The 16596-nt window shown below is 49.8% G+C and overlaps 1 protein-coding gene across 9 annotated transcripts in view; it reads right to left on the bottom strand.

Annotated features, from left to right (window-relative positions):
* ELAVL3 (ELAV like RNA binding protein 3) overlaps positions 1–16596 on the bottom strand; it is a 169134-nt gene that overhangs the window by 61446 nt on the left and 91092 nt on the right. For all 9 annotated transcript variants that reach the window (XM_069604218.1, XM_069604221.1, XM_069604225.1 and 6 more), the window contains exon 3: positions 13744–13847. In XM_069604218.1, the coding sequence (XP_069460319.1) occupies positions 13744–13847 (104 nt within the window). The remainder of the gene's footprint in view (positions 1–13743; positions 13848–16596) is intronic.

The following is a 16596-nucleotide window of genomic DNA, read 5'->3' as shown; positions in this document are numbered from 1 at the left end:
CAGAGGACTGGATGGGCTACTTGCTAGCAACGCTCAGTAAGCAAGTCCAGCGGTCTGGATGAGCTACTTAATGAGCTACTTACGAGCAACGCTCAGTAAGCAAGTCCAGCGGACTGGATGAGCTACTTACGAGCCACACTCAGTAAGCAAGTACAGAGGACTGGATGGGCTACTTGCGAGCAACGCTCAGTAACCAAGTCCAGTGGACTGGATGAGCTACTTAATGAGCTAATTACGAGCAACGCTCAGTAACCAAGTCCAGCAGACTGGATGAGCTACTTACAAGCAGCGCTCAGTAGACAAGTACAGCGGATTGGATGAGCTACTTAAGAGCAGTGCTCAGTAAGCAAGTCCAGCGGACTGGATGAGCTATTTACAAGCAGCGCTCAGTAGACAAGTACAGCGGATTGGATGAGCTACTTACGAGCAGAGCTCAGTAAGCAAGTCCAGCGGACTGGATGAGCTACTTAATGAGCTACTTACGAGCAACGCTCAGTAAGCAAGTCCAGCGGGCTGGATGAGCTACTTAATGAGCTACTTGCAGCAACGCTCAGTAAGCAAGTACAGAGGACTGGATGGGCTACTTGCGAGCAACGCTCAGTAAGCAAATCCAGTGGACTGGATGAGCTACTTAATGAGCTACTTACGAGCAACGCTCAGTAACCAAGTCCAGAGGACTGGATGAGCTACTTACGAGCAACGCTCAGTAACCAAGTCCAGAGGACTGGATGAGCTACTTACGAGCAGTGCTCAGTAACCAAGTCCAGAGGACTGGATGAGCTACTTACGAGCAGTGCTCAGTAAGCAAGTCCAGAGGACTGGATGAGCTACTTAATGACCTACTTACGAGCAACGCTCAGTAAGCAAGTCCAGCGGGCTGGATGAGCTACTTAATGAGCTACTTACAGCAACGCTCAGTAAGCAAGTACAGAGGACTGGATGGGCTACTTGCGAGCAACGCTCAGTAAGCAAATCCAGTGGACTGGATGAGCTACTTAATGAGCTACCTACGAGCAACGCTCAGTAACCAAGTCCAGAGGACTGGATGAGCTACTTACGAGCAACGCTCAGTAACCAAGTCCAGAGGACTGGATGAGCTACTTACGAGCAGTGCTCAGTAACCAAGTCCAGAGGACTGGATGAGCTACTTATGAGCAGTGCTCAGTAAGCAAGTCCAGAGGACTGGATGAGCTACTTAATGAGCTACTTACGAGCAACGCTCAGTAAGCAAGTCCAGCGGGCTGGATGAGCTACTTAATGAGCTACTTACAGCAACGCTCAGTAAGCAAGTACAGAGGACTGTAGCAGACTGGATGAGCTACTTAATGAACTACTTACAGCAACTCTCAGTAAGCAAGTACAGAGGACTGGATGGGCTACTTGCTAGCAACGCTCAGTAAGCAAGTCCAGCAGACTGGATGAGCTACTTAATGAGCTACTTACGAGCAACGCTCAGTAAGCAAGTCCAGAGGACTGGATGAGCTACTTACGAGCAGTGCTCAGTAACCAAGTCCAGAGGACTGGATGAGCTACTTATGAGCAGTGCTCAGTAAGCAAGTCCAGCAGACTGGATGAGCTACTTAATGAGCTACTTACGAGCAACGCTCAGTAAGCAAGTTCAGCGGACTGGATGAGCTACTTACGAGCCACACTCAGTAAGCAAGTACAGAGGACTGGATGGGTTACTTGCAAGAAATGCTCAGTAACCAAGTCCAGTGGACTGGATGAGCTACTTAATGAGCTACTTACGAGCAACTCTCAGTAACCAAGTCCAGCAGACTGGATGAGCTACTTACAAGCAGCGCTCAGTAGGCAAGTACAGCGGATTGGATGTGCTACTTACGAGCAGTGCTCAGTAAGCAAGTCCAGCGGACTGGATGAGCTACTTACAAGCAGCGCTCAGTAGACAATTAATGCGGATTGGATGAGCTACTTACGAGCAGTGCTCAGTAAGCAAGTCCAGCGGATTGGATGAGCTACTTACGAGCAGTGCTCAGTAAGCAAGTCCAGCGGAATGGATGAGCTACTTACAAGCAGCGCTCAGTAGACAAGTACAGCGGATTGGATGAGCTACTTACGAGCAGAGCTCAGTAAGCAAGTCCAGCGGACTGGATGAGCTACTTACAAGCAGCGCTCAGTAGACAAGTACAGCGGATTGGATGAGCTACTTACGAGCAGTGCTCAGTAACCAAGTCCAGCGGACTGGATGAGCTACTTACGAGCAACACTCAGTAAGCAAGTACAGAGGACTGGATGGGCTACTTGCGAGCAACGCTCAGTAAGCAAATCCAGTGGACTGGATGAGCTACTTAATGAGCTACTTACGAGCAACGCTCAGTAACCAAGTCCAGAGGACTGGATGAGCTACTTACGAGCAACGCTCAGTAACCAAGTCCAGAGGACTGGATGAGCTACTTACGAGCAGTGCTCAGTAAGCAAGTCCAGAGGACTGGATGAGCTACTTACGAGCAGTGCTCAGTAAGCAAGTCCAGAAGACTGGATGGGTTACTTATGAGCAGAGCTGCCAAGGGTTCCGTTTGCGTATGTGTGACATTTACATGTTTTGAATATACTTATGAGTGACATTTCAATCTTTTTTTGTGTCCCATTTTGAGTGACACTTAGAGGGGCTTGGACAGTAGCACCCTGATGCCAGCAGCCTGCACAGAATTTGTCAGAGAGCGGCTGGTTTGCTGGATTTGGGGCAGCAGGTGCGAGAAGTGGGACCCCTGGGGCGCAGGTGAGGCCTGTGAAAGGACATCTTGGAGAAGGGAAAGTTACTGAGGAACAGCAGGTGTCTTGAGCATGAATATCACATCAACCAATTGCACCCTCGCTCTGGCGCCTCATCCACCCAAATGCTTGAGTGTCGCACTAGATGGCAGCTCTGGGCTAGGGTGATGAGCACACCCCGCCCCTCGATTGGCTCACAATCAGCCGAGTCCGCTCTGTAGTGGCAGAAAGATACCATTCCCTGGACCTCATCAAAGGACAGCCAAATGCTGAGAAGAACCACCCAATAAGGAACCAATCTCATGTCAGGTGACACAGCCTGACTCTGATGAATCATCCGGTGACCAATCACTGGGCATTGGGCATGCAGGAACTGCATCCTGGGAGAACACTGGCACCTCGTTAAACAATGCATCCCTCCCTTGGCCATGCTCCCACGCTGGTAATTGTCAGAACTATGAAGGCTGAGCACTGGGCAGTCATTGGCAAGAAAGTGAAGGTGTGGTAGAACTGCCAGGCTCTCAGCTTGTGTATGCTTGACAATTACATGCCTAGGGTAGTGGCATCTTTGTGTTTTTCATATGAGATTTTGAGTGACACATGTGGGGGCTTGAGCTGAAGAAGCCTGATGCCAAAAGCTGAACCTAATGTGGTGGAAAGCAGACAGCAGCTGGTTTTCTGGGCGCAAGGACCGCAGAAAAGAGCCGGGAGGCAGGCGATTGAAGATAAGGGCCATGGAGGACATTGTGCCAAAAGAAAGATGGCGGGTTAACAGCAGATAGCGTGAGCGTTAGCTGCACATCAAGGTATGCTGTCACCTCTGCTCTGGAACCTCTCCTAAGTGTGGCATTTTCTCTAGCTTGCTGGAATGTGTGAGTGTGCGTCACTCTAGATGTGTGACACTTGGCAGGGCGGTACGAGCTGGAGCAAGTGGGGCTCTCTACTGCATACTAGCGTCTCTTCTTATGTAAGAAAAATCCTAGTGATCGCGTTTACTTATGCTATGGTACGAGGCTGCACATTTTCTCCCTGATCCGGCACCCGCGTGCAGGCCGCAGCTCGATACGCTACTGCTCCCCTTTCTCAGTTTTAGTCTGGGGGGCTTCTATGCATTAATTACCCTTCCTGTTTGTTTGTTTATTTATTTATATAGCGCACCTAACCCTGGGGTATCTGGTCGTGTTTACAAGGTTACATACAAAGCAATGATACGGGCAAATATTTACAGTACTTACATTGTAAAATAGCCATAGAGTCAAATAATAACATTACATTACGTTATTATATCCTGCAGCAAACACTATATATTACAAAAATACTTTAGAAGTACAAATAATGAAGGTCTGAGACTACAGAGTTAAACGTCGAGAGAGACAAGCCCATTTTTTTACATTTTTTCAGATCTTAATGCTACAGGCAAGGAGTTCCACAATGTGGAGGCCAATACTGGGAAGCTGCTTCCCACTACTTTCTAAAGTCTGTATCTGGGAACCCTGAGGCAGTGGGAGTGTAGGGTTCTGATTGGTCGTTCGGGTGTGATTTTGGCAAATTTGTCTGCTAGGCATTTCGGGGCCAAGTTAGCGAGGGATTTGTGGGTGGGAGTTAATGATTTGAAATTAATACTATCCTTTACCACAAGCCATTTGGTACTACGTCTAAGATCGGAGATGTGTTGCATTTTCTGCATGTTTAACGCAGATCTCGGTGCGCTGTTTTGCAGGATTTGCAGTTTGTGGACATTGCGTTTACTTGACCTTAGATATAAGACGTTACAGTAGTCTATTTTGGACAAGATGAATGCCCCGGCCAGGGCGGTGCAACTGGAAGTAGAGAGGAAGGGTTTACACGCGTTAATTAACTTGCAAGTGTATGCCGTGGCGGATGCTGTGGCGTTAACTTGTCTTTTCAAGTTTAAGGCTGAGTCGAGATAAAAGCTGAGGGTTTTTAACACCTTGGAAACTGGGATATTGTTACCATCAATGTTGAATGATTAGTAAAAGTTGTTTAGTTTATTTTGTTTATTCATAAGCACCTTCTATTAGTACTCCCAATCCCCATCTTCCCCGCTCTAGTCCTGGGAGCCTGTATGCCTATGATTGGGCCTATATCCCCGCTCTCTCATAGGCTCATACATTATTAAGTCTCTGTGTACAGGATTGGTGGTTTAGCAAATCTGCCATTTTGGAAACACGCCTCTATACCAGGTCTGTTCTTCCTTATAGTTTCCCGGAAATGTCCTCGGATCTGGACGCTTTCAGCCGCCTGGTGCCTGCAGACGCATGCGTGGACAATACTGCAGCTGCGGGCCCCAGCCAGGGGTGGACTGGGAACCAAAAGAGGGCCTGGAAAGGTTTTATATAGTGGCCCCATTTTGCACATTTGGAGCAAGCACAACCGCTTTTCCATGAGGAAATGTGAACATTAAATAGCTAACCACACAAAAGAGACCCTATTGGGAAATCTCCAGAGGGCCCTGTAGGCCAGTCCTTCCCTGGCCAGGGTGCAGAGGCCTGGTGGGATATCTCCAGTATTCCCTACAGGCCAGTCCACCCCTGCCCAGGGTGCAGAGGCCTAGTGGGAAATCTCCGCAGGTTCTTGTAGGCCGGTCCACCCCTGGTCCCAGCTCTGGGCCCAAGTCTCCAGATGGGGCCTCGAGAACTGGACACGTTGATCTGGGTAATACACCCTGGACTGGGTGCAAAACTCTGGACCTGACGAACAGTACTGGAGAGCATAACTGTGCTGAGGCCCAGGGCCCCCAGTAACTGTACACAGTCCCCTAGCCTTCAGAAATGCGCACAACAACCCTCCACTTTCCGATAAGACGCACAGAACTGGGCACGTGGCTACCGATGGGGCCTTCAGAGCGGCCCCCCCGCCCCAGATGAAGCCTCCAGAAAGAGGACTCGGCTCTGGCGGAAAGTGCCAGCAAGCCCAGCCAGGACATTGAGGACACACTTTAAACGCCGGGAAGCTGTGCTCTCCGCTGAGGCTGGCACACAAGCGGACTAGGGCATCAGCCCCCTGACCCTCCCTCGCCCCTCCCGGTGAGAATGAACGGATGCGATTCCCCAGCAAGCCCGTGCTGTGGGAGGAAGGGCGGGGACCTGTCTGGCGCAGCACCGGCGCCTTCTCAGGGGGGTCTTCATCAGAAGTGAAATGATGGAGCCACCCAGACCCCCCTCCAGTCCCTCGGCTCTTGGGCTCATGCAGGAGGAAGGCTGGCCGCCCCCGTTTACCCATCCCTCGGGGCCGGGCCTCATCTGTGCACGCGGTCTTTAATGGAGGGCGCCGCTCTAAGTGCCTGTCTCAGGTGCACGGGGAGGGGGGGGGCAGGCAATCGAGCCCCCGGCTAGAGCCTCTTCTGGTAAGGGCCCCAGCTCTGTATACACGTCCCGTGTGTGCTTGGGGCCCTGTCCCCACCAGCAGTGAGTGTCCCTGAACCCCAGGGGCGGGGGCCCTGTAATTAGCTGCCGCTCAGAGCAGATGGCAGGCACCAAGCGACCCGCCTCCTCGGATCGCTGCCCCCCCTCCGATCAGTGCCCCACCTGCGGTTTCCTCGAGCCATTATCATCACAAAGGAGAAAGCTAAGCGCACCCCCCCCCACTTCACACCACCCAACCTTCCCCTTTCAGTCTTTTGCTTTTCACCTCCCTTCCTCTTCAGCACTGTCACTCCTTATCTCTCGCAGCCTTGCCCAGGTGCCCTTCCCAGTTTCCCCCACTCCCCTTTTTGTTCGTCGCCTGTCCCTGCCCATTTCTCTGTTCCACTCCCCCTCTTTCTCTTTGTCTCATGCTCCCTTTCCCTCTTTTTCTGTCTCTATCCTCTTCTCCCTGCAGCCGTTACACACCTGTCCTCTTTCTCTATCGATCCTTCCCGCTTCATTGCTTGCTGGTTTCTGTTTCTCTTCTCATTCTAACTCCATCTCTCTCCTTATCTTGTTTCTCCTCTGTCATTCGCTTTCTCTCCACCCCTCATCCCTCCGCCCCTCTGTCACTCTTATTATACTCACTGCGAGTTCGCAGTTTTGGCCTTTAGGTGGCGCTGTAAGTGCTGCAGTTTAAACCCAAGCAAAGCTCGGAGAGAGACAGGATGTGGGGCGGGATACACAAAGCATGTTCCGGACCCGCAGAATCTACTAGCCCACTGGCATTGGCGAGGAGATTGTATGGAGGGCACTCATCCCTGCTGGCGAGTATGGGGATGTTGAAAACTTTAGAGTAAACGGCAAAGTCAAGTTTCACTGTGCATGGCTGGCCTCTGGGTGGCAGCACTGCACCAAATATGAAGTCTGCTCATGGTGACATGCAGCATTTTACAGAAAGCACTGGTCAATATTTTGTCAATCATCACCATAGGGCAAGTGCACTTCTCTGGCCCGAGTATGTAAACTAATGAACTCGCTCTGCCAGTCTAGTAAGATTTTGTTTTTTTGTTTGCAGCATCTAGCCTCCCTGGACTGCTTCTAGCTTGCACTGACTGCAGCTCGTGTCCTCACTGAGCTGTTGCACTGACTGCAGCGCCCGTCCTCTCTGGGCTTCTTTCCTGAGGCGCTGTTTGCAGCGTCTAGCCTCTCTGGACTGCTTCTACCTTGCACTGACTGCAGCTTGTGTCCTCGCTGAGCTGTTGCACTGACTGCAGCTTGTGTCCTCTCTGAGCTGTTGCACTGACTGCAGCTTGTGTCCTCGCTGAGCTGTTGCACTGGCTGCAGCGCCTGGCCTCTCTGTGCTTCTTCCCCGATGCGCTCTTTGCAGCGTCTAGCCTCTCTGGACTGCTTCTAGCTTGCATTGACTGCAGCTCGTGTCCTCACTGAGCTGTTGCACTGGCTGTAGCGCCTGGCCTCTCTGTGCTTCTTCCCCGATGCGCTCTTTGCAGCATCTAGCCTCTCTGGACTGCTTCTACCTTGCATTGACTGCAGCTCGTGTCCTCACTGAGCTGTTGCACTGGCTGCAGCGCCTGGCCTCTCTGTGCTTCTTCCCCGATGCGCTCTTTGCAGCGTCTAGCCTCTTTGGGCTGCTTCTATGTTGCACTGACTGCAGCCCCTGGCGGTTACATGTCTTTTCATCGAAAGATGTACATCGAGATGATGTTACATAAAATCTTTTTTAATGAAAGATGTTTCACCTCATTTCCATACATAAAGTGGAAAGTGTTTATACATTGAAACCCTTTCATTAAATAGAGTTTCGTTATATAAACACTTTTCATTTTTAGAATAGAAAGTAGCTGAAACATGCATAACGTTATAACGTTACAGGGAGCTGTCCAGCACTGAAGTCAAGTACAAAAAGTAACAATCTAATCCATCCTTGGACAGCTCCCTCTAACTCGTGTAGTGCAGCGAGTGCACTTGAGACTTTTATTTTTTAATGTGGTGTTCCCCCTAACCCCCCAATAAAAGTCCCCAGTCCTGAAATTACTCGATAATACTACAGAAGTCAGAGGAAGCTGTCCAGTGCTGAAATCGATTCAATACAGTTACAATGTATTGCAGCACTGGACAGCCCCCTCTAACTTGTGTAGTTTTTTTATTAGGCCCCCATTTTCAAAATTGAACCCTTCCCCCACCCAAATATCCATACAACTATTTTCGAGAAAAAAAATGTTCTTTGAAAGATCTTTTCAATGGAAAAACATTTAAATAAACACATGTTGATGGAAAAAGAGTCTATGAATCTTTTTGCAATGAAAAGACTATGTTCCCCCCATGCCTTTCTGGGCTTCTTCCCTGAGGTGCTGTTTGCAGTGTCTAGCCTCTCTCGACTGCTTCTATATTGCACTGACTGCAGTTTGTGGCCTCGCTGGGCTGTTGCACTGGCTGCAGCGCCTGGCCTCTCTGGGCCTCTTCCCCGATGCGCTCTTTGCAGCGTCTAGCCTCTTTGGGCTGCTTCTATGTTGCACTGACTCAGCCCCTGGCGGTTACATGTGTTTTCATCGAAAGATTTACATCGAGGTGATGTTACATCAAATCTTTTTTAGTGAAAGATGTTTCAACGAATTTCCATACATAAAGTGGAAAGTGTTTATACATCGAAAACCCTTTCATTGAATAGAGTTTCGTTATACAAACACTTTTCATTTGAATGGAAAGTAGCTGAAACGTGCATAACGTTATAACGTTACAGGGAGCTGTCCAGGACTGAAGTTGAGTACAAAAAGTAACAATCTGATCCAGCACTGGAGAGCGCCCTTCTGCCTTGCACTGACTGCTGCTCGTGGCCTCGCTGAGCTGTTGCACTGACTGCAGCGCCCGTCCTCTCTGGGCTTCTTTCCTGAGACGCTGTTGGCAGCGTCTAGCTTCTCTGGACTGCTTCTATCTTGCACTGACTGCAGCTCGGGGCCTTGCTGAGCTGTTGCACTGACTACAGCACCCGTCCTCTCTGGGCTTCTTTCCTGAGGCGCTGTTGGCAGCGTCTAGCTTCTCTGGACTGCTTCTATCTTGCACTGACTGCAGCTTGTGGCCTCGCTCGGCTGTTGCACTAACTGCTGCTCGTGGCCTCGCTGAGCTGTTGCACTGACTGCAGTGCCCGTCCTCTCTGGGCTTCTTTCCTGAGGCACTGTTTGCAGCGTCTAGCTTCTCTGGACTGCTTCTATCTTGCACTGACTGCAGCTTGTGGCCTCGCTCGGCTGTTGCACTGACTGCTGCTCGTGGCCTTGCTGAGCTGTTGCACTGACTGCAGCGCCCGTCCTCTCTGGGCTTCTTTCCTGAGGCGCTGTTTGCAGTGTCTAGCATCTCTGGACTGCTTCTATCTTGCACTGACTGCAGCTTGTGGCCTCGCTCGGCTGTTGCACTGACTGCTGCTCGTTGCCTCGCTGAGCTGTTGCACTGACTGCAGTGCCCGTCCTCTCTGGGCTTCTTTCCTGAGGCGCTGTTTGCAGCGTCTAGCTTCTCTGGACTGCTTCTATCTTGCACTGACTGCAGCTTGTGGCCTCGCTCAACTGTTGCATTGACTGCAGCTCGTGGCCTCGCTGGGTTGTTGCACTGACTGCAGCTCATGGCCTCGCTGGACTGTTGCCTGGCCTCTGTCATATTGTATGTCTAGGCCTTAATTAGTTACACTTTCCCTGTTATTTGCATGAGCATTGCATTGTGGGTACTAAGCCCTTGGTGTTTTCATCCATAATTTCTGACATTTTGTTTGAGATCAGTCCAGGGCTCGAGTCTATAAAAAAAGTGAGGGGACTCTGACGGGCATTGGGAAGTGACGTCATGGGATGTCAAAGTGAAATATGCACATTTCATTCAAACATGATCTAAAAAACACACACATGACAAAAAAGCATTTGCCATAGAACAGGTTTTCATATTACCTTGCTCTTTAAGCAGAAAATGCACGCACCGTTTAAATCTGAGTGAGACCCTGTCCCAAAACATATCCTGAGCAGTAAGATGCCAACAGGAGACCTTATGTAGCGCCTATACCAACGATGGCTGTGGTCTAGTGGTTTAGTGTCTCGTTTCAGAAGTGCCAGGCCAGGGTTCGAGTCTTGGCCGCAGCCACTAAGCCTGTTGATAATATTGATATAATGTTTCATTTCTTAGACACACAGGGGGACGACGTCCTCCCTCTCATGAAAAGTGAGGCGGATAACGTCCACTCGCGCAGTCCCTCGACTTGAGTCTAGAAGCTTCTTCTAGGAGAAATCTGTGGAATACTTGGGGCTAAACAATGTCATGCAGACCCTTTAAGCAACTTTTTTGTGTTTGATTGTCTTCATTGGGAAGCCTGAACTTGGCAGTGAGTTACAGTTTGGGGGCTTCCGCTTGGAGGCCTGGTGGCAAGTTCTTGAGTGTCTGGCGAGTTTTCTCTTGGCGAGCACCTGGCATGAACCTCAGCCTTGGGTCGTGAGTGCATCCTGAATGATTGGGCTGTTTACGTGTTGGTGGATTCTGGATTTATTTGAATCTATTCCTGTCTCCGACTCCACACACTCCTTTTCTCCTCACATCTCTGACGTCTCTAAGAAGTCAAACTACCAGCTCTTCCGCCTCAGAGGTATTCTTCGTTTTTTCACCTTCCCCAAGAAGCTCACTATCTCTAGAGCTTTGGTTCTCTCTGGGCTGGACTACTGCAACAGCCTCTTTCTAAATCTGCCTGCTTCTACTCTCGGACCTCTGCAACTCATCCTGAACAGGACTGCGAGACTTGTCCTTGGCCTCAAGCCCAGGGATCGTATCTCTCCAGCCCTGAAATCTCTTCATTGGCTCCCAGTGGCTGCAAGGATTAAGTTCAAGACCCTTTGCATTGTCCACAAGGCTTTCCGGGGCTTGGAGCCTTAATACCTTCAACTCTCTCTTCTTAAATATCTTCCTTCTCGAGCTCTTCGCTCATCCACCTCCAACTTCCTCAGGGTCAGTCGCTTCTCCAAGCAACGAGTTGGTGGTAGATCTCTTTCTTCGGCTGGGGACTCCCTCTGGAACAGCCTCCCTGCCTCTCTAAAACTTGAGGAGTACCATCTCTGGTTCCTGAAGCACCCCTAGACCTTCCTCTTTGCTTCTGCCCTCTCTCTTCCTCTTCCTTGCTGATTTCCTGCCTGATACTGCACTGGTCACCTGTCTACACTCTGATTTCAGGCCCAGGTACCTGCCCGCCCAGGTGCACACCCGCACTGCCTCCCGGCAACCCTTGCACTTGGGTCTGTATCTGCAACCCTATTGTCCCCCTACCTGCACTTTTGGACACCTGCTGTCTGCACTTCCTCTTGCACCTGCCACCTGCCTTCTGGCCACACTTCTTGTTATTGTTTTGATCCCATGTACAGCACTGCCCTCTCCCCTTTCCCCTGGCACTTTTCCCCTCCCCTATCCCCTGCACTTGCACAATCACAATGTCACTTGGCCTAGTAAGATTGGTATCTCTGTCCTCCCTCTGTTCCCCCTCCCTTGCCTCGTCGCGCCTTGAAACACGTGTGTATAGACGCATTATAAATGTCATCCCATATCATATCATCTGCCTTAATTATACTTGCAATCCACTGCAGACAACAACAGTTGCCGGCTTATGGAACCACGCAAGAATACGTCGAGGCTTTTTCATTTTACATCTATAGAGAAATAAGGCGGTAATCTATCATTTCTGTATTGACAGGTAATAATAATAATACAAATTAGCATTTATATAGCACTATGAACCCTCAGGCATCTGCTAATAATTACCCACGGTGGGTGGTGCTAATTTATCAACCTCAGAAGGAGGAAAGGCTGAGTTTGGCCCTGCCGGGATTCACACCTGTGTCGGTAGGATCTGCACAGATGTCAAAGCAAGCGCTCTACTCACTTGCTATCTTTCCACTAAAGGCTTTGATTGTGATGTTTGGAATGTGAACGGTGCTTGGTCCTATGGGCCATTTTTCAATACATGAAATACCCTTGTCGATGATCTGAAATACCTTGACCGCGAAGGGAGCAGCTCTTAGCGCCTGACGACTGCCTGTGGGCGGTAGCGGTGCGCGGTATAAATCAACACAACATAACATCTGAAGACCAGGTGCAGTGTCAAAACTCAAATCCATCCAGGCGTGCATGGCATGTTGCTAAGAATGTTGTATGGTATATATGTCTGAGAAATAGCAGAGACTATTGGCGGGGGGCACAGGCTCCTGATCATTCTGCATGAAAGGTTCTACTGGGGGCGGGGGAGCTAAATGACCCAGCTTGGGAAGTAGAATGTATTGGGCAGAACCTTAAAGAGGGATACTGCTGGCTCATTCCGGCAAGAGCGCCGCTCTTCTGGTGGTAAACGGAACCGGCGCACGGGTTTCAATCGCCGTTTACGGCACCTGGAGGTCCAGATTAGCCAATGTCGTATAACGTTAATATATTGTGTTTTTTGGATTATTCTATTTTCCTACATATGTAGGTTAATCTTTGCCCCCACTAAAGGAATTGTTTGCCCTACTTCAACTGTTACCCGCTGTGCTTTGCTGCTCAACAATACTTGAAATGCTTCTCTTATTTAATTTTTTATGGTATTGTTTATTTGTAAAGCGTCTATACACAAGCAAGTGTTTCAAAGCGCCTCGTTCAATTATTGTCCCGGTTTATTTTGCTCCGTAGCTGCCTAGAATCTTTGCCATGGGATGAATTATTTCACCTAAAACAAATGCTCTCTTCTTCACGCATAACAACATTGTCTGCAGATCAACTGCGCCCCTTGCACACAACATTCTAAAATCCCTCCCTATGTACGCCAAGCACCAAAAACTCTGCAGCACAACCTACAAAAATATCCCCACACCATCCAATGCACGTGGACACACAGGGCCTCCACCGGCACTCTACTGCCCCTATGCCCTCGACACACACCACCCAGAAGCAGACCCTGGTAATAAACTGCCATGCGTCACTCATAAACACTGCAGCAAGGCTAGCTTGCATTTTCCGTGTCTCCTCACATGCCGTGCCCCCCATGCATCTGTCATTGCATCTCGTTTTTTGATGTAAAGAAACCCATATTCCGAGTGTCTGAGTCAGCCATACGTGCCGATGTACAAAGCAGTTCTCCCATACATACTAAAGGCAAATACATACATTCACGGAAGAGTTGGGACTGAAAGAACCTCTAGGCCAATGTAGTCTGCCAGTTCTCCAACACATTGAACATAGAATGTACGGGGTTTATAAACTGTGAACCTACCTGGGCATAGGGGGGATTACCGGTAAGGGTAGAGGGTAGAAGAAGACCACTTAGTCTTTTGCTCTATCCTGGATGAGCCCCCACTGCTCTTTGGGAGTCAGAGACCGTCAAACATTCTGCCTCTCCTGACAGAGAAGAAAGACAAGGCCTGCTGAGGTGAGGGAAGAGATGGGGGAAAGGGTGAGGGTAGTGAAGAAAGCGGGGTGAGCGAGAGCTTTTCGTAGTGGGAGAGGTGGTGAGGAGGTGAGTGTTCCAGGTGCTGAAGGAATGGGAAATAACAGAGTCCGGATCGATCCAGAGAAGAGAGCCAGAGTATTCAAGTAACAGGAAGTGGGGGCTTTTACGAGCAGGTGAGGTAAGGACCCCGCTTACCTTGATCGTCTTTGTCTGCAGCTTCAGTCCGTTCAGCGTGTTGATCGCTTTGTCCGCGTCATTTGGGTCCACGTAGTTGACGAATCCATACCCTAAGCTCTGGCCTGGCGGGAGAAAGGAGGGAAAAAAAGACCTAGTAAAAGAAATGCCCAAATGAAAAGCCCTCAATCTCTGCCCCCCTAGAACCAGAATGGGAGGGTGTGAGAGAGGGCGCAAGCCCGTAGATCAGCCCTTATGTGAGAACACAACCCCTCACCCCCAATCCCCACACCCTCCTCCCTTCCTTACCCCAGATCTCAAACATCACGGAACAGTCTCCCATTGGCACATCAGAACTACCCCAGGTTTCCATCCAAGCAACATTAGGTCTGCTGTTCCCATCAGCAGGAGTGTATGGTGTACCCCACAGTGCCCCCTCTGCTTGCCACATTCCAGGATCTTTCAGCATTGGTGAGTCTGGTTCCTAGCAGGTGGTAGCCAACCACTGCTCTTTAACTAAGTGCTAAGGAGGAGTATGCTCGTCCCATTTGCATAGAGTAGAGTCTATTTTAATGTGGTAGATATGTTGTAGGATATATGTATGTGACCCAGTTTGCTTTTTCTGGATAAAAATGTAGATCACTTCATGCGACATTTGGAGCCAAATTGTTACCGTATAAATGAATTGGTCGTGATTGGCTTTTGTCGTTTTAGGTTAAAACTGCGGGGGACCTAGGCCTGAAGCTGCACCAAGCACAAATTGTTCTGTGGTGAATGTTGCCCACCCGCACCGAATCTCACACGGGTGGCAACACAAACACAGGACTGACTGGCAAGGGTGAAATCTTAGTAGCGGGAGAACCGGTTGCAGGCTTGCGGTCACTGCCAGCTCTTTGTGAGTTTAATAACGGGGTCTATTTTGAGCATGTGATCAACAGCAAGGCAACTCTCCTGTTGCCGTGATGGGTGTCTCAGAGCCTGCTGCAATCAACAGATTCGCAAGCCGCCCGAGGTCTTGTCACATCAGGCGGCCATTTTGTTTTCGGGCTGCAGAAGATGGAGAACAGCAATAGCGAGGTTGCTTGGAAAAGCTGAGTCCAGGGGAAGTAGGCACTTTGCAGCACTCTCAGTTGACAAAAGGTCAATAATGCAGTGGATTCAGGTAAAAGGTTACTGCCAAGCAATCAGATTATGAACCAAAATAGTTCCAGTTTCAATTGCCACCCGTGCACCTGCCATACGGGTTTTGTTTGCAAGAAAGCACTCCACTTTATGTGCACATATTTGCAATTGATAAGTGTATTGGCTGAAGGCATCTGGATGACTTCTAACTTCTGGGTAAAGTGGCAATCCCCCAGAAAGAGACCGTGAGGGGGGGAGGGAAGCTACAATTTTATCCAGGAGCCCAGTGGCAGCAAAAGGTACTGTCCAGCTCCAAATCCAACACAGTGTTGGGAGGTCCTTTGACTCCTGCATAACACACCTCACACAGCCCCCTGCCATCGTTCTCCCTTTCCCCCCCAGTAAGGTGCATCGAGGTGTGGGTGGGGCGCGGGACCGCGGCAGACCTCAGTTGGGTAGAAGGGTCAGGCACACTGGTGTGGCAGCAATCCATGGTGGACAGGCACAGTGTGGCATTCCTTGGGGTAATGGAGGCATCAGCAAAACACAAGCGCATCATGGATGCTCTGTGGCCATCCAGGGCTGCACGTGTTCAATGCCCAGGAGGTCGCCGATAGACACCGGTGCAACAGTGACACCCAGTGATGGGGTAAACATTCTCAGGCGCTGGAAGAAGCAGATGCGGGCGCAGCTGTGCCACCCTGCAGGCAGCCAGAGAATGGCACGCTTGGAGCCTATCAGGGCTTAAATTGTGAACTTGTTGCGAGCCAATGGCGACTGATAGGAGTGGAAAATTGTGTGCGTGTGGAGAATTGAAGTTACCAGTGAATTTGCATTCCTGGCCAGTAGCTTGCAACTTTACATTTTTAGCCCTGGCCCTATTTTAGTGTATTTATTTTAACCTTTAACTACAGGCCAGGGCTGGAAGCAGTCATTTCAAACTAGGCTGTGAAAAGGGCACACCGAGTTGCTAGGCAATGATGACCAGTCCAAAAGGCTGCTTGTTCTTCAACAACCTGATTCCTGCAGTAATTATCGCCCAGGGGCAATGACGTTGAGAGTGCTTTTACCCAACCCAAAATATGAGCTGTAGGAATGAGCAGAGAAGCAGAGAGGTAGCCTTTGTATTGCGATTAATACAAGATGCGTGTTACCATCTCTGTAAAAACAAATGAGGTTATGGCTGGAAGGCTTAGAATTAATCATAACCACGGGCATTGCTCTGGGCAACCGTCCAGACCATCGTTCTCTGCCTGACAAGCTATTACAAAAGGGGAAAGACCATATGCAAATCAGGCTTGGTCCCACCCCAAAAGGGGCAGTCCAGCCCAAACTGCTTGGTCACATCCCTTCTGCACGAGACCACAAGCATCCCCAGACATGTTTCGGCCTTGTTGGGCCTCATCAGTGAGGAGTAGCTTAGGTCTCTAGGCCCGGCAGGCACAGGGCCCATGTCTGGGTATGCGTGTTTGACTCGGGGAGACTACAGCAAAACAAATGAGGTGATGGCTGGAAGGTTTAGAATGAATCTTAACCTGTGGTATTGCTTGCGGAAATCATCTCCCACCTTGTCTGGCCCCACCCTAACCATTGCTTCGAGCATGTCTTCTTTCCCATATGAACACACTGCATACATACACACACACAAACACACACACGTAAACACACAATCTTTGTCTCTCTCCCTCTCTTTCTCTCTCCATCCTCACTCTGACCCCCACCCACTCGCACACAAATATAAAGCCCTCCCCA

Source organism: Ambystoma mexicanum, chromosome 3q (assembly GCF_040938575.1).
Source record: "Ambystoma mexicanum isolate Mex_15411 chromosome 3q, UKY_AmexF1_1, whole genome shotgun sequence".
In the NCBI taxonomy this organism is placed as follows: Eukaryota; Metazoa; Chordata; class Amphibia; order Caudata; family Ambystomatidae; genus Ambystoma; species Ambystoma mexicanum.
This window is presented reverse-complemented; position numbering and strand designations above follow the sequence as displayed.